The 18,691-nt window shown below is 33.8% G+C and overlaps 1 protein-coding gene across 6 annotated transcripts; it reads right to left on the bottom strand.

Moving 5' to 3' along the window:
- Nucleotides 1-1,094: 1,094 nt before the first annotated feature.
- Nucleotides 1,095-17,714, bottom strand: LOC137812477 (phosphatidylinositol 4-kinase beta 1-like). Of its 6 annotated transcripts, none has more exons than XM_068614465.1 (18): nt 17,340-17,540; nt 17,110-17,238; nt 15,454-16,954; nt 13,064-13,252; nt 12,886-12,934; nt 10,954-11,086; nt 10,366-10,855; nt 8,254-8,334; nt 8,057-8,176; nt 7,370-7,439; nt 6,340-6,437; nt 6,152-6,256; nt 5,441-5,494; nt 5,177-5,320; nt 5,005-5,058; nt 4,826-4,900; nt 1,963-2,046; nt 1,095-1,879 (listed from the first exon to the last, which is right to left on the bottom strand). In XM_068614465.1, exons 3-18 carry the CDS (start codon nt 16,942-16,944, stop codon nt 1,778-1,780), a joined length of 3,339 nt encoding a protein of 1,112 aa, XP_068470566.1. In that variant the 5' UTR covers nt 16,945-16,954; nt 17,110-17,238; nt 17,340-17,540; the 3' UTR covers nt 1,095-1,777. The 6 variants fall into 6 exon arrangements, 5 of the variants coding, with proteins under 5 accessions (XP_068470566.1, XP_068470565.1, XP_068470562.1 ...); XM_068614464.1 differs by having other exon boundaries at nt 17,110-17,244; nt 17,340-17,522; XM_068614461.1 differs by having other exon boundaries at nt 15,454-17,244; nt 17,340-17,714.
- Between the last annotated feature and the right edge of the window lie 977 nt (nt 17,715-18,691).

Below are 18,691 nucleotides of genomic sequence, written 5' to 3'. Positions count from 1 at the left end.
TATCACTTTTTAAGAGTATAATGAAAAATATTTTTCTAATAATTAAAATTTTCTGTATTTAAAAAAAAGTTAAAGTAATATTGTTTAAAATAGAAAAAAAAGTATCAAGAAAAAATTGACAAAACTTAAGTATGTCCGTATAACTTATTCTTTTTTTTAATTTAATAAATCATGTTAGTGAATTAAAAATGACTGAAATTTTGGTTTTTAAAGAAATTTATATATAGTATTATATAATTGAAATTTTAAACTGTCATTATATTTAATTAAATTTAATAAAAAATACAATATGAATTTATTGTCATTTAATAATAATGGGATATTGTTTCTTTTTTACAAGTTAATCTAACTTAAGAACTTTAATGGATTTTTATAATAATTATCCCATCTAAGATTTTATATACTATTATAGATAAATTGATTTTAATTTATTGCATAAAATGGAGCCATTTTGCATTTATTTTTTCCTCATAAATGTTTATTAAGAGGATTTTCATTCATTTTTTTTTATTTTTTTATCAGCAGGATTTTCATTCATAATCATAAGATTTTTTTTATTGAATTTTGTTGGATATACACGAGTTGGATAAGAAGTTTTACGTTTTATTATTATTAATATTCATGAAATCACAATGAAAAAAGAAACACGGTTTGAATAGATTTGTTTCTTTAAATGCTTGGTTTTAACCCGACAATATCAAGAATGAGACAACGATATGGTTAGCATTTTAATACGTAAAAAGGATTTAGTCAATCTTCTTTATTTAAGTACGTATTTGAATTGCCATTTATTAGATTATAAATCTTATATGAATATTTCAGTTTTTCAGTATTTGTAACTGCTTTAAGCAGGTATTTGGCCTTCCTTCTTCGTATCAGAGTCAATTTTATTTAACGATGAGAGAACCAAATTAAGTATTCTTATTAATGAACCAAATCTTGAATTGACAACAAGATTTAAGCTTGTATTACATGATATGTTGATTAGCAGAATAATTCTGATAAAACTATTTCCAATTAACACCACTTGCTGAAATTAAATTTGTAATAAGATATTTAAAAGTCAAGGTTTACCTGTACAGATTCAGATACAATGCCACCAAACCTGAAACACTTTATACGATTGATATGAAGGTGAGACAAATTTCACCAAAGGGCATAATACAATCAATCATCTTTAAAGAATCTGGATCACAAATTTCAAAGGTCACGTGATCACTCTGGGAAGACAGACGCTATTGAACATCTGAGAAGGAGATCAGGAAAAATTACAGCGGAGTTCGCCTACACATACACTTAGGCGTCCCATCATTTCCTACACAAGGTCATTTCAAATTATACTAGGTCAGTATCCGCTCAACACTTTTAACACACTTTCAATTTACCCAACAACCATTTCAAAACTCATTTTAAATGTGGTCTGTCCCGCTCAAATCACTGTACACTCTGCACTGTCTCTCTGCATTTAGGAGGCCAATGCAACTTCTCCAAGCAGCAGAGCTTCATTTGTATGATATGAAGGAAAATGAAATAAAGAAGCCCAGCTCCAGTAAATATAGCCTCGTACACTGTTTTTGACGAGTTAGGATCTTCATGGGGAAAAGAGGCTTCACGTTCTCACCTATTAATTCTTCTCTCTGTTGAAAACTTTAAAGCCATTTTACACTTAACCAACCTTCCCCTTTAGCTACTTAAGAATGTAATAGCAATTGATGAGCATTCACTGTACAAGGGTTGGCAAAAGAGGAAAAGCAAGTGATCACCATGACAAGCTATCTCATAATATTCCATTCAAAACCCTCTGATAATAATCATACTGCCGTGTCCTCCAAGCATCCAGGCTACTGCTGATGAGTGAAAGCACCAAGGAGACACATTGCTGCCAAAGAGATTACAACCCTCTTAATAATCACACCCAAAAACAATTTACATTTAAGTAGGTACCATTATTAATATTGAAACCTCTTCAGTTAAATTGAGATGGAATCGCTTTCGTAGGTTCTGTATTGTCCGAGCACCACCTTTAAAACATGGGAAACCTGAATCCTGATTCCAACATTACCCAAAAAAAAGAGATTTAGAGGAAATCCAACATGCAGTCAGGAGAGTATTTCTTGATCTACACATGCACACAAAAAAAAGTGAGCCAAGAGACACTTGTGTCTAGTTGATATAAGTGAAACATGAGGCTATTTTGCTAGATGAACCAGTCTAGAAGTTTACAATCAAACATCATTTACGAGAAGAAGAAAGAAAAAAAGGTAACCACTCTTTCTGTGGAAAATTAACGCATAGCGAGAAAGGAGGTTTTCCTGCCTTAGTTCATCAATTTGGAACAGCACTTTCAAGACATACAACCTTGATTCCAGAGCCCTGTTCAAGAACAATCTTTCCCATTTTCCATCCCCTGCCTATTTCCTAAAACAACTACTATATTTCAGTAGGTCAACAGTATGGTAGATACTGGTCATCCACCAGTTCCGTACCAAATGACAACAAAATGTTGAAACATGTATCCTTTATTCACGTAGAATTTCTTGTTATGATTTTTGTGCCCAATAAATTTCAACACCAAACAAATACCTACCCACCTATAGCTACAATTTCAACAGAAATTACTTGTAAACTACTTTGCATTTCATGTACTCATGAAGTACAAATGGCATCACATCACCAGCTTCCTAAGAGAATATTTCTGTTTTTATTCAGTTTGTCACAATGATTAAGAATCAATTTGGATTCAATATTAAGAGAATTAGGTCTGATAATGCCAAGGACAACTTTAATTTGGAGTTCAACTCTTTCGGTCAAAAAGAGGGGATAATCCATGAGTCTTTATGTGCTAACACAACTCAACAGAATGGGATTCCTGAAAGGAAAAATGGACACTTACTAGAACAAATCAGAGCTCTACTTTTTCAATATCATGCTCTGCTCCTAAGAAATTTTGGATGGAAGCCCTTCTTACTGTCACTTATCTTATCAATGTGTTACCCTCTAAAATCTTAGGATCAGAGTCCCATGGAAGTCCTATCTTCATTTTATCTATACCTAGACCGTACAAATAAACACCAACCTAGAGTATTTGGGTGTGTATCCTTTGTGCATGTTCATAGTAATGGAAGGGGAAAACTGGATCCTAGAGCTGTCAAATGTGTTTTTTAGGATACTCAACCACGCAAAAGGGATATAAATGCTATCACCCACTATCCAAAAAATTGTGTCAAGAGATGTCACCTTCAATGAACAAGAGAGCTACTACTTCAAGCAGCCTCATGTTCAGGGGGAGAATATAAGAAAGGAAAATGAGCCTCTCAACTCAAGGTTCCAAATATGACATTTGAAACTGCACATGAACCTCCTGAACCGGCACCTAATGAGGGTGGAAAATTTGGGACAAATATGGTTTATTCTAGATCTATTCATTTCCAAGAATCCAACCTACCACCATTACATAAGGTAACTATTTCTAATCCTATAAACTCTAATATTTCTTATGAGTTTGTCTATATGAAAATTCAGAGGCATGGGTGGATAAAACCTAGACCTAGAACTTCCCATTGCTCTTGGAAAGGGAACCAGAACATGCACTCAGCAGCACCCCAACCACTTTACCCTCTATCAAATTTCCTATCCTTTGAAAAATTCTCCCCTACACACAAAACCTTTCTTACAAACCTAAACTGTATAACCACACATTCCATTATATCTGAAGCATTATTTAACAGGTAATGGAAACAAACCCATGAATGTGGAAATGGATAGTGGTCAAAGGATTCGCTCAAACCTATGGAGTGGATTCCTTGGAGACATTTGCCCGATTGTGAAGATAAATACGATCAAAGTAATATTATCATTAGCAGAAAATCATCGATCTGCAGCAGTTCATTATAAGGAATGCACTCTTACATGGAGACCTTGATGAAAAAATATAAATGGAGTTGCCCCCAAGCTATGAAGTTCAGGTTGCTACTGGAATTGTTTGCAAGTTAAGAAAGGCTTTGTATGGGCTGAAACAATCCTCAAGAGCATGATTTGGTAGATTCACCAAGGTTAGACAAATCTGGTTTACAAACGAAGTCAAGGGGATCACACTCTAATCAAACATATCAGTTTCAGGGGGAGAAACAATATTATTGATGTATGTTAATGATATTATAGTAATTGGGGACGCAAAAAGGAGCAGTAAATCCTAAGTCAATGCCTTGCCACAAAATTTGAGATAAGGAAGACCTAAATAATTATTGGGAATTGAAGTGACCCATTCCAAAAACGGAATCTTCATATCCCAACAAAAGTATATTATTGACTTAAAGAAACATGGAAGATAACCTGCAAGCCAGTTAGTACTCCAATTGATCCAAACATAAAGTTGGGAAGTGCAGAGGAGGATATTGCAGTGGACAGAGAAATGTATCAAAATCTTGTTGGTATACTTTTTTACTTATCTTAGGCCAAACATTGTTTTAGTTGTGAGTCTTGTAAGCCAATTTATGCACCAACCAAAGGAGGCTCATTTACAAGCTACTCTTAAAGTTCATTGGAGCCTCTTTGGCCATTGGAGCTCAGACTGTCAAAGGTCTACAAATTAGGCACTATATTTGAGGGAGAACCCTTATTCTTTCTAATAAGACCTCGGGTTTCCATCATATAATTAGATATTTTCAGTCAGTACAGTTTGCAAGGTTGTTTGAGGAAGCATAATCTAGGCAGCCTATTGTCTTGTTTGGGGAAACTGGAAGTACAATCACAACCAGACAGAACACAGGCAGACTATAAATTATATGACCATGGAAACCACAGGAGGAGCTGACATTAATGTTACCTGCAACATCTCAACAAGAAGAATGATGCGCTCAGCGTGCTTGCGACACGTAAGGAAGCCTTGAATGCATAAAACCTAAAATGTAAAGGACAAAGCAGCATATAAAAAACTAGAGCTAACAATAGCATATATCATGTACAATCTCTGAAATAAAAATCAGAAAGAGTTTTCATCAGCACCTTAAAGTAATCAAAGAACTCACTTGGAACACCCTCAGCATCAGAATCCATAACCTAAGCACAATCACATTGTTGTGAACTTGTGATCATCGTAGAGAGAAAATATAATATATAAACAAATGGACATTTGAATCTGGGGAGTATAATAGAAAGCAAACAAACTCAGTTTTACCTCAAGAAGCTCCCGAGTTAATTTGAAAGGTGCACTTTCAAAGTTAACACCACCAGGTGAATTGGAGAGCATGAAGCCAAAATCAATATGTATGATATGACCTTCTTCATCCAATAGGAGGTTCCCATTATGCCTATCCTTCACCTGGATGACAGGAAATAGAAAAGAGAAATGAGAAGAACAGAAGGCATCCAATAACAATCAACAGTATAATGTTATCATTCAAATTGCCACTAGGGCATCAGTTAATAAGAACTTTCACACCTGCAGAAAGTAGCACACCAGGGAATATCCTGCCATACTTTCAACAAAGCTTCTCTGAAAGAAAGCAAAATTATCAGAGTAAAAAAGAATAACAGAAGTGAAATTGTATCCATTTTAAACATAAATACAAGGTGTTCTTCATCATGCATGTCAAAATTAGCAAATTTATTAAACAAACAGCGTTAAAAAGTAATACTCCCTAAAAATTTAAACATCGAAACAAATGGCTAACAAACCACTGCTTAACTAATATTCCCTATAGCTAACAAAACGCAGACTGTCCCTAATACTTTTTCTTTCCCCAGTGCTAACAGATGTCAAGGAGATCTTGTACGTAAAGGAACTTCTTATATAAATTTTTCAACAAAGCATTTTACTTAATGGTATCAGACAACTCTTCTTATTTTGTTTAAATAAAGATTTGTTGCAAAGAAAGAAAGGAAACACATAAAGGAGGCCAATAAATCCACCTGAGAAAAACTAACAAACAAACAACCAACAAATGTTAGCAATACATTTTTTAACACTCTATTCGACACAGACTTTTATTGGGTGGTGAAATTCATGTGGATCCCAGTTGGTGGCTCCCATCCTAGATTAGTCAGATTCACAAGAAATTCCTAACTGGAGAAAATCTGTTAGAAGTCCATGCAAATTATAAGATTAACAAGTTTAGTCTAAAATAACTCTGCATCTGCATCTCTAAATTACCTGTGCAAGTTTAAAACCAGGAGAATTTTCTTGATACTTAGCACTGAAGAATTCACGTAAGCTTGAGATGTTGGGATATCTACTTTTGATAGAGTGTAGAGAAGCCTAGAAAGCAGAAATGTTTTTTAATAAAAAAAGAGAAAACTTGGATATTTCAATACATTTAAATTGTGTGAGCACAGAATTACCGTATCTGGAATTGTTTCAATAACAGCTGTGTAAGAAGAAGTACACAGAACTTCATATGGTCGCAGCCAGAGGGGTAGACCAGCTTCTTGGAAAATATCTGATATCAAAATCCAATGATTTTAAGCAACATGTTGACACAAGTTCACATCATGGTTTAAACTCACGTAACAATCATAACATAATGAAAATATGATCCAATATGTATCACCAACAGCTCTTAGATGCATATAGTCCAACTTTCTTATTAGACAATTTCATTCATGCAATAGTACACACTTCCACTAACAGCTACTGCATAAAAACTAAAAACAAGTAGATTTATCAATTCTAAAAGCACGCATCCAAGACAGAATTTAAACTGAGACGATGAATAACATTGTATTATTATATGAAGAGAACCTTACATGACTTACAAAACGTATGAGAATGATATTTAAAGATTAAAAGGCTTCATTTAAATCCAGGGAAGCAGGTACAATAACTTGAACACGAATTTTTCTGTTTAAGCTCACCAAATCATATATAAAACAGTAACTGTATTTGTTTGAAGTTAAAAGATTTGTATTAGAAAAGAACCACCTTTCAAAAAACTATATTTAAGGCTAGGTTTAGCTAAGTTAACTTTAGTTCAGTTCAAACATGTTTTTGCCCAGCCTTAGTAAAGGGGCATATATCTAATAGATGTAAAAGAATTATAGACTTTCTGGTTCTTACAAAATAACTGTTTTGTGTCATTCAGATCCTACATAATCCAACTTCAAAGCAGGCATAGCAAAGTATAAACCAATGTTTTATTGAAAAAGGAAAGTCAGTCTTAATTTTTTTACCTTACTTGTTCCCTTTAGACAGATTTTAATCCTTTACTGATAATGTCGTTTATACTTCAACATATAAACCAGAGTTGGGAGAAACAAGAAAACATAAAACACTTGAGAAAAAACTTTTTGCAACATAATGAACATCAGTGGGAAAAGAATGACTAAATTATGTACATGAAGGAGGGAAAAAAAGATCTTAAAGAGCATCTACCATAGAAGTGAGAAATAAGTTGTACAGCCAGATGCTCCTGCCTGCAATCATCACCACTCTTAACAATAACCTACATGAAAAAAGGAAAATTGTGCCATCGTGCTCAAAAGACTTGTAATATAAAGTAAAGCACAAATTGTGAAACAGAAAAAACAAATAACTAATACAGAAGAAAAGCCAACCATTGCTTATAAAAAATACTAAATAGTAATAAAAGACAATGAAACAAGGAACTATTTATTACTAGCAGTATACAGACAATATTCAGAGACAGCCCTTTTTCCTAAGAGTGATTTCAGATTGGAAAAGTTCAGATTGTTGCTTTATGGATATTTTAAGCGCTTTTTGAAAGCACAAATTATCAAGTGTAATTGCAAAAAAATTGTAATGACGGCAATATTTTTATGTCCATGATCCAAAGGACTGAATCTTAATTAAGAAAAAGTATGACTCTTAACAGCTCAACATTCTTAACCAAGCACATTTATGAACATGATGTTGAATACAAACCAATATTTCAAACATACATTTATAAAGGAAATGAACACAATTAACAAATGGTGAGAGTTCCTATTATCATAAAATAAATTGATCAAGAGACCCTTCAGTTCCTTCCTTTTTCCTGTTACGTATAAATAAGTAAATAACTACATATAAGGTAAATTAATTTGTGTAACTTGCACTTACAGATCGCAAGTCCCAACCAGGTAACTTCCCATATATTGAAGCCTTGCATATCCTATCCTTCTTTGCCTCCCAAAGTTCACCAGACAAGGCATCGCTGGCTTTGGGAGTAATTCCATTAGCCTGTTGGAGAAATCATGTATTATACATGACAACTACACAATCATGAGGTTAAGTAAAATTCAATAATTATGGCTCACCCTTGGTTGCGCATCAGATGAATCTTGACCAGCACCTTTCAAAGGGAGTCCAAGAGGTGCTTCTCCTTTTGCCGCCGCAGCCTACCAAAGGTTCAAATGTTGACGATAAAAATAAAATATTCTTCCAATTAAAGAACTCTTTTGATGCATAACATAATTACGACAAGGGAAAGATGAAATGTAGTAGTTATTAGTCAATTTTCCCAAATGGTTATCTGTTTCCTCATTGCAATCACAATGCTTGAAAATAATTTGTAAAACAGAGTGGGGAATGTCAAAAAAATTAATTAACAAAGACAACAAAAAGAAAGAAGTAATAAGATACAATCTCCAATCCCAACCAACATTTGTTTATAGAACATGCCAAGGTATTAAAGGCAGAATCTTTCACTAAAAAGGATTGTTTTAATAACCCACAGTACTAGTTTATCCTCTGCCCCTGCATACTCTATAATTTTATATTTCAAGTTCTTGATTACGCTATATCTCATTTACATCTTACACGACCAAATATTTTTGTTTAAATCCACTTTTAGTCCCTATAGTTTTATGAATATGCAATTCTGGTCCCTTTAAAAATTGAACAGCAGATTAGGTCTTCCAGATTTCCAAAATTAAACAATATTTGTCCGCTGTTAGTATGTTGTTTAATTGCTTACATAACGTGTATATAAATCATAATAGTGTATATTACTCATTTCCATAAGATATTAACATTAAGATTTTACAACAAACTTTACTACATATTATACTGGCAAATACAATAACATTTTTGGCTAACAATGATCAAAATTCCTTAATTTTGAAAGACTAGAGGACCAAAGTTGAAATTAAAATTTTATAAAGACCAAAATTACACATTCATAAAACTACACGAATCAAAAGTGAATTTAAGTAAATATTTCTAAAAGTATTGTCATTAACAATAATAAGATCACCATAAGAGCAATTATATTTTGAATTGCTATTATGCTCGTTACTTGTATAGCATTACAAATGATGCACGAAACACCCAAGTAACTAGTACATGTAACTGCACAATAATTGGAGCATCTAAAAGACCAACTAGCAGACTTAAATCCACACATGCATTTAAACAGTGAACCTTATGCTGCTCCAACAACTTGATGGAGCAATAATTTTAGAACGAGAGTTCTTCATAATTCATAGAAACTACACATGTACAACTTATCAGCCGAGTTAATACTTTTGCATATGCACACCAATATAATGATATCAAACAGTTTCAATCTTAAGGATATTCACAACAGGAAGTTGATAGTTTACAAATTTAAGTGCCCGCTAAAACAGTTTCGATCAACCACAATAAAGAAGAATAGTAGTGATCAGAATTTAAGCTTAAGGCCATTTCATAGAGTGGAAATACCAAATAGGATTCTATACATTACCACAATAAAATTCACAAATTCCTGATCTTCTAAGCAGTAGGAAATTTCAACTACTACTCGTTAAACAATACAATTTTGCACTAAAATATAAGCCAAAAAATTGTCATATAGTGAACATAATATATGAAAAATTAACTAATTTCATCATATGTAATGATATCATCCTTAAAACATCCTGCATTTAATTGTGATTCTATTTTCAATGACTCTTTTTAACCAAATTAGATTATTTTAACTGACTCTCTTAATTAGTGTAAAATTAGTTATTTTTACTTATATCTGAGTTCCAAGGAAGTACATAATTTAAAAAACAGGAAAACAGTGTCAACACAAACAGGATTCACAACAGTTTCTTAATGAAGGGAATAGGAAACACAGGATGAGAGCATGATTGTTAAGGGAGGAAAAAAAGTAAATGAATTTGGGTATTCCAAAGCACACAGTCCAATTTTACAACCAACTCCAATTCACTTATTGACCCACTCATTGATGAAAAATAGAAAATAAACAATATTAATTTCTTTCATCATAGGTTGCAAGAGCCTGGAGGAACCAGAGCACCAGATATATGATAAGAAATTTCTTAAGGAGACATAGCTGACTTTCTTTAACAAATTAAGATTCAAAACCAGATCAGTAGAAGGTGAGACAAAAGTAATGTCATTAGCAGCAATAATAACAGTGAAAAGGCACTCTAACTCACCTTTACTTCCTCTATTGCCACTGTACTTGGAACACGACGATGTTCCTTCCTCCGAGGTGGTGCTTGCTCCTCAATATCCTCCAATCTAACCCCAGGATCAGCTGTCAACACTACATGTACCCATTCCAAATCACTGCCATGTCCTGCTGCAGCCTCGTCATACCTACCATCTCTATGAATTGAAGCAGAACGCTGACTGCCACCATGCAGATCAACCACTTCAATTTTCTCTGGCTGACCATTTAACTGTGTCTCCGCGGAAAGATTCACACTAACAAATTTGATTTTTGCTTCAGATACATGAGTCATTGCCTGGTCAATTGCGTGAGCAGTTGAACTGGACATCCTATCATTGCTATTGCGGTAAACCTCTTGTGCTGTCCGTAATGGATAAGCCCAAGGGGGTGGTCTTTGCAAGAGAGCATCTCCATTTGCCAAAGGAATTCCCCCTTGAGAAAGTTTCTGAGAACTGGATGCCTCCTTGGAATTACTATAACAAACAATTGCAGGGAATGAAACATGTCAAAAATATGATTTTCAATTTACTATTATTCTTCACAATGTTGAGGAGTATTATCCATGTAATACCTTGGCATTTCACATCTCAAAACCTCTACACAGATCAGGAAAGGTGCCTTCTCCCTAGAATTCAAGAGAACAGCTTCATCTTCAGGTATATTAAGCACACGATACATACCCTTTCCCAATGGAAAACAAACTCCTAGAAACAGATAACAAGAAGGATTCATATAGAAGTAGGGAGAGAAGTGAAATTTACTTGGCATAAGTAATTGAAAAAGCAGCAACTCAATTTGCATTCAGCACACATGAAAAGGATATATCTTTACAGTAACAGTATTCACATTAGACAAATACTTTTCCAAGGATCATCTTAGCAATGGACTGAAAGCAAAAACTTAGAGCCTGTTTGTTTCCAGTTTTCTACAACAGCTTTTGTTTTAAGAAAAAAAAATGCTTGAACAAGTACTTTGTATTTAAATATTGTTTTCCATGACTTGTTTTTGACATAAAAACGATATACATGTTAGCTTTTTTTTTCTCCTTTATCATGTTCTCTCCTGTGATGCACAAAACGACTTGTCTCATCATTCTATTAATACTGGGGAAAAAAAATTGGGCTAGCTCATCTCACTTTACCTAACTTCTCTCATCTTACTAATTGGCAACACCCACACCCATGTCATGGTTTCCATCAACAATCCCAAAGTGTATCAAGTGTTGAAAATAGAAGGTGGACTAGGGTTAATTGACCATGGAATTTGCAGATGGCTTTTGGGTAACACGAACTGAGACAGGGCTTCTTGAAGTACCCCCTGAATCTCCATGAAGTGGTACATAGTTGGAACTTGGAAGAACAGTTCCCGAACTAGACCATGTTTTTTTTGGAGCTCAATCTTTACATTTTCTATTTCTCGGATGGAAAATGAATTATTTTCTTGAGAGGGGATATTAAAATATAAGAAATATTTGATGATATCATAGAATATTTTACGGTGTCTTAGATTATCTCTTTGATGCCAATTTCGTAATGTTGAATTAACCCCAAAATCAATTATAGGACTATAATATTCTAAAGATAATATCATCAGATATTCTCATATTTCTAACATGACTCACTAAGGGTTATTGTTTCTCAGAATATTACTAAGACATAATTTAATCTTACAAAACCGACTTATAAGATATAGCACTACTTAGGTCAAATCAGTCTATGTGAAATTTCAACCCCCTAAGAGCCGATGTCTAGGTGGCTCCACACTATTACAATTTGCTCAACTTTTCTGGTCAGCGCCTCCATAGGTAACCCTTTTTGAGACAGTGTGATCCAAGGGAGAGCATTGATCACAAACTAAGGCCGCATTCCAACAATGTTTTAAGTTACATAAACATATAAAACACAATTTAAAATTTCAACACATACATGAAATTATAATTGTTAGTTAATCAAGCTTGTCTTTTATCTTTTTTTTTCTTGCATAAACCTTGAAAGGGCATGGGACATCTCCCACACAGGATCCACAAAATTTAGCCTATCACTTTATCAAACGGATCTTTTCTTCTCTTATTCTCAAAAAAAGGTTATAAACAGATTTTTTCTGTCCTGTCTTGTAAAAATAGTCCAAAAGAAATATCTTACAAAATATTTTTGAAAAAGAATAGTAAGAGAACACAATCAAATACACCCCTAGCTTCTTAACATCATCTCCTAGACAAGTGAAAAGACAGATTTACAGAAAGTTCACCATTATTTCTACAAAATATCTTCTGATAGACACCCAAGCCAGTTATTTTGTTGAATACCAAAAGGATCAAAGAAATACACATGTAAAAACCCTTGCTCTGAACCAATAAAGCAAAAACACTGGCACAAAAATTCAGACCAACTCTTTGGAAATAGCATAACACTTAACCTCCATGGTTGAAGCATACAAAAATATACAGGAAACCATTCTCTTCAATAAACATCATTCAAATAATATAATAATGGGGAAGAAGTACCTCCAGTGTTCTGAACCTTTGCTACATGTAGATTGATTTCTACAAGTGCCTAGAAATATAAGATTAACAAAAAATGAGCCAGAAAAGAAAAATTGAATAGAATACAAAACCTATTTCTGTGATTCTGTCTTTAACGATGTTAACTAGACTGAGAAAAAGGAAAATGTAAGGAAATAACCTCCCGAAGAGCACTTTTGCGATCTTCAATTGGAAATACATCCACTAACCCGTATGATGTATCACATAATGACTGCACAAACTCCAACGAGTCATGGTATGCCCCTTTTCGAAACTGAGATGGATTAATTGGTAATGGTGGCTTTGTGCTTGATTTTTCACTTTGCTGTGTTGGGGATCCAGGATGCTTCTGCCAAAATAATAGGATAACCCCCAAATGAGGCATAGCAATGTGATATATTGGAAGTTATCCTTTATCTTAGATTAAAAACTAATGAAACACAAAGGAGAAATGAAATAGATTTCATAATGCATTGATACTGTAGTAGCACTCCTTGAACCTACAACTATAATTAGAGACATCACAAATATGGATCATTTCTGATGCCATGGACCATTTCTGATGTCATGCAATATATCATGTTTATACACTACTAACATTGTTTATTTAAATTGGTTTTCAACAAATGTTTGGATGAACTGTTTTGCTGTAGTTCTTAACGAATAGTCTGTAATAACCCCTTAATCCCAAAAATACTCATAAACTTTTTACATCTCATGATGTGGGCCATAAAGTCATAGCTGATAATTTGCTTGAGTCTGCTACCACCCCTTGTCCTGAAATAATATTGCCCAAAAGCACCATTTAAGATTGGCCAAAACTACACATTTTTTTACTGACCTTCAAATCATGTTGATGCAACTCTTGTAAGATCAATTATGATGTGCATGTTGTAGGGGGGTTGCTTTGTTGATTTAATTGTTGATCACCTTACAATTCCTCAACTGGCCCCACAACTTAGGAGACTTCTTGGTCCCTGCTTCCTACTCCTCCCCTCCTAACATCATCACATTTAACTGTTTATTCTTGCATGCATGATTAGGGTCAAATTTTTCATCAAAACAGAAACATTTCTCCTTTCTCTCCTTTTTTTCACTTCTACATGAGTCAACCTCTGTTATGGATTCCTTCCTTTAACAGTATCAGGAAAAATCTTATTATTGACGGAGGCTTGAGAATCAACAGTACTTGCCTCATAATTCTTGGGTGCACCAGTTAACCATTCTTTGGTTACAAATCTTGAACATGGTATGTTTGAAAAGATCCATTGCTTCTTCCTTCTTGAACCTGACGCCTATTATTTACTGTCCAAGTCGTTTCTTCAATTCTCCTTGCTTTGTTCATAGGTTCCAACAATGTATGAGGTTCATATAACTTCAATTCTACTCCCACGTCTTCTTTCAACCCATTCATAACAATTTCCAGAAAATATTGCTCTCTGAAACCTTGAAAAGAACCAACATATTTCTCAAACTTAACTAACATACACTCTTGCACCAAATTATTTTGCTTCAATGCTAATAAAGACAAGAAGGAACTACTCATAGATGCAGGTTGAAATCTTCCCAATCCGGATTTTGGGTTGCAAGATTCCTACTACTAAAACCACCCTAACGCATCACTCTCTAATGCCACCATAACTGCCTCCATCTTCTCATCAAATGCAACCATATGAAAATAACCTTCAAGCTTTGTTATCCACCAAAACACATTTTTCCCCAAAATGTTGGAACTTCATGTTTCTGCCATTTATCTCCATCACGCTTTTTGTTGTTAATATCCAAACTCAAGGTGTTTGAGTTGGATTCCTCTTCTCAACCACCTTGAGCTTGGGGGTGAATGAGTATATTATTCTTTATTATAATATAACTTTTCTACTGACAACTGTCACCAGTTAGATAGAGTTAGTTACAGTTCCAACTGTCAGTAGTTAGTCAAAGTAAGTTACATTTCCAAATGTTGTAGTTAGTTAGAGTTAGTTACAGTTCCACCTGTCACTAGTTAGGTATTAGAGTTAGTTACAGGACTATTGTCACTAGTTAGTTAGCCTGTATAAATAGCTTTCTTGCTCTGCAGCTGATTCAAATAAATAAAGAATTTTGATGAATTTTTCTTTTAGCTTTCTATCAAGATTCTCTATAAGTATAAGAGGGATAGGATTTAAACATTGAAGGACCAAAATATAAAAAATTAATGGCTTTCAACATTACAGTCATTTCATACAAGCTCACATTATATATAAAAAGAGTCAACTGAAACAAATATGGAAACAAGGAGATTGCTAATTTCTCAATGTAGAGGGGGCTGACTGCAGGTAATAAAGCCAACAAAGTTGTCGATACAAAAATTTAAGTAATGTCTAAGTCCAAATGAACAATGTAAAACAGACATTCTATCAAGAAGTCACATAGAGCCATCAAGCAACTTTTACTACTTAAACAAAATAATTAGGAGTCTGTATATATGGGTTCCATTCACACTGTTTTTGCTTTATGTTCCTGATTTCACCAAAATAATTAAATCAAATTATAAACAAATATTCAACAGACCTCTTTTTGTCTTTTTGGACCGAATAGCTCTGAATCTTCAATTGAACGGTCACGATCTCTGAACAACTTACGAAAAAAATTATCAGTACCTGGACTACTTTCAACTAAACCACCGTTATTGATGTTTGCATTGGCCAGACTACTTTTAGTATCTTCTGGGTGTACACGAAATAGTCTTTTGAACAAGGAAAACTCAGAAGACTCTTCTTCTTCACCATTGGCAGTACCCTCTTCAATTTTATCATTTGTATCCTTCTTGTCCTCAAATTTATCCTTTAATAATTTCCGGAAAAACCCTTCTTTTTCATCCTCTTCAGCAGGTTTGGTATATTTATCGTCAAAATTAGTAGCTTCTCTGTTATCATTTCTTTCACTCCCATCCTTCCTATCTTCTGATTTCTCCCGAAACAACTTTCGGAAAAATCCCTCTTTATCTTCATATTCTATTGTTTTAGTGTGTGCTCTGTCCTCAGGATCATTCTTGCTATCGCGAAACAACCTCTTAAATAATCCCTCTGAACTTGAAGCTACATCTTCATCCTCATTTCTACTGTCCCTTAAGAGCCTTCGGAAGAAACCATCTTTTTCTGAGTCTTCATCGTCACCTCTACTGTCCTTTAAGAACCTTTTAAAGAAATTATCTTTTTCAGAATCTTCATCATCTTTCACAGATGACTTCCTAAACAGAAGTGCATCACGAATTTTTTGGCCAAGTTCATCATCACCTTTGCTATCTCTCAAAAGCCTCTTGAAAAAACCATCCTTTTCAGAACCATCATCATCTCTGTCCACTGACTTCCGAAAAAGTAAAGCATCTCTAACCTTAGGGCCTGGTATAAACTTCTTAAATATCTTGTTTTCGTCAGGAGACACTGGTTTCCCTTCCTCATGTAAATTGTTTCCTGAGGAAGGTGAAAATGACATAGATTTCTGACCAGGTGGTGAAGATGTTAGTGACAACAACCGATTTTTAGATGACAGCAACCTATTCAAAACTTGGCTCTTTCCTCCTGGACTTGGAGGTTCAGTTTGAGGCCTAATTAGAGGTGGCCATTCACCCATCAAGGTGGCAGCAATCTGACACTTCTCCTGAATCCTACTAATCCCTTCATTATCATCAGAGTCCTCAAGCTCTGCCAACAAGAACCAATGTACCTTCAAAGCAATTTTAAGCGACTTCGAGCACACATCTATCACATATTTATCCAAGGACGGACTAGGCTTGTGTATCATCATGTAACATATCTGGAACAAATAACTCTCAACACCTTGCAACGGAAGAGTATACATTCTATTGCAGAGATAATCACGCACCCCCGCGTGATCATGCTTATACAAGTAGCTAACAGCAATCCACTCGCAGAAGAATGACGAGTCAAAGAACCTGATGAGCCACCCATTTTCACCAGACTCACTGGTCAGGTTCGATCTTGATGCTATTTCTCGGGGTTCTTCTGTGTAACCAAGAGTCAAACCTAAAAACCTCACCATCCTCAATCTACTGTCATAAGATAAACACCCTAATTTCAATGGATCAAATTCAAAAAACAACTAAAGCAAGTTAATGCTACTGCCACTGGCTACCTTTTAAATATAAACCCTATAAATCCCTAAAACCTTAGTGAAAACCCTAATCCACTCACAAACCGATATTACCCTCACGCAAATTGTCCAATTCGAATGACTAGTGCAAAACCCGAACACCAATATACAGAGCAGAAGCCTTGCACCAGTCAAGGCAACAAAATATCAGTGCAACGCCTCCAATTTTCTAGGCACCGCAAACTGAAGCTACAGGTTAAACATTGAGGAGTTACCACGGAATTCGCAACTCGAGTTTGAATTGGAGGAACTACAGATAGCGAATTTGCGATGGAAAAGTGAACCTGATTCTGTATTTGTTCGAGTGCGTGGAATTGAATCCAATATCTCAGCAGATCCCCGTAGCTTCTTCAAACGACGCCGCCTTCTGGATGGTTGTTGCGGTGACAACGCTGCTACAGTGGAGGTCGTCGTTTCTTTTTCAGAGTGAAAAGACGACAAAAATTAGTTCCTACTTCAATAAAAACATCAAAAATATAAAGAACAAATTCATCTTTTAACGCGGCATATTTTATATTATTAAAACGATGATTGTTAAAATCATTATTATAAAAATTTACAAACTTATGATATTCCTAATGATATAAACAAATTATTGTATAATTGTATTTGCATAGTCTATGTATCTTCTACCCAAAAAAAAATAGTCCATGTAATTTATATATTTTTATATGATACACTTAAATTTTATATCAAATAAAACTAATATTTTTTAATTATTTATTTAAAAAAATGTTATTATTTAATATTTAAACATAATTATGTATCCCAATGGTTATCTTTTTCAGTGGTATATAAAAGGAGTCTCATAATATCTCAAATAAAATAAAAAAATAATGATGCAAAACAAATAAAGCAACAAAGCTAGAACCTTGTTGAGTCTCTGAAAAGACACTCAATACGCATCCAATAACTTGACGAAAACTTTTACTTTTGGTTTATACTCTTTCCCTAACAAAGTTAGATAACCTAATATATCAAATGCGAAAAAAATATATTCTCTTACGATCTTTTAATTTATTCTCATACCACTTTCAATACAATTTTATACTTTTAATTTCTTAATTCATGTCCTAAACACACCAACACACAGTTGTAAAAATCCATAAAACATATTATTTTTTATGATTTACAATAAAGTTTGACTAATAATAAATAATATATTAAAAGAATATGTACCTTTTATATGACTAAAATAGTATGTTAGGAAGTATAGTATGCATCTATATATGATCATCTATTTAGGTATGATACAATTTGTTTGTTTCAAATCACGTTATTCTCTTATAGCATTGAATTATTGATAGTTAATTTTACATTTTAGAGTTTTTCACTTAGATATCACATTCTCTTTTAAATATTATGTATTATATAATGTAATCCTAATCGATATACAAAATAATAAATCTAAATATTTTTAATTAAAGTTTTACTGAAAAAAATTATTTTAGAGAGTTTCAACATATTTTTTGTCTAAGTATTTTATTGATTGAATTTTGTTGTGAATGAAATGATGTGATAGTTACTTTTATCTTCTTGTTTCCAATTCACCTAATTCTCATCTATTTTACCTCTCAAGTTAACTGATTTAGTTTCGAGCTAATTTACCAATAAATGGAATAGAACAAAAGCGATA

Source organism: Phaseolus vulgaris, chromosome 2, assembly GCF_000499845.2.
Source record: "Phaseolus vulgaris cultivar G19833 chromosome 2, P. vulgaris v2.0, whole genome shotgun sequence".
Taxonomy (NCBI): domain Eukaryota; kingdom Viridiplantae; phylum Streptophyta; class Magnoliopsida; order Fabales; family Fabaceae; genus Phaseolus; species Phaseolus vulgaris.
The sequence above is the reverse complement of the archived record's forward strand: the minus strand, read 5'-3'. Positions and strand labels throughout refer to the sequence as shown.

What these genes read in the sequence shown, in the direction of transcription:
- LOC137812477 (XM_068614461.1), bottom strand. Translation starts at nt 16,944, where the DNA reads ATGGTGAGGTTTTTAGGTTTGACTCTTGGTTACACAGAAGAACCCCGA. An exon ending in ACTTATTTCTCACTTCTATG is followed by an intron (nt 6,438 to 7,369) that starts GTAGATGCTCTT and finishes TTTTGATATCAG; the next exon opens with ATATTTTCCAAGAAGCTGGT. An exon ending in ATCTCAATTTAACTGAAGAG is followed by an intron (nt 1,880 to 1,962) that starts GTTTCAATATTA and finishes TCTCTTTGGCAG; the next exon opens with CAATGTGTCTCCTTGGTGCT.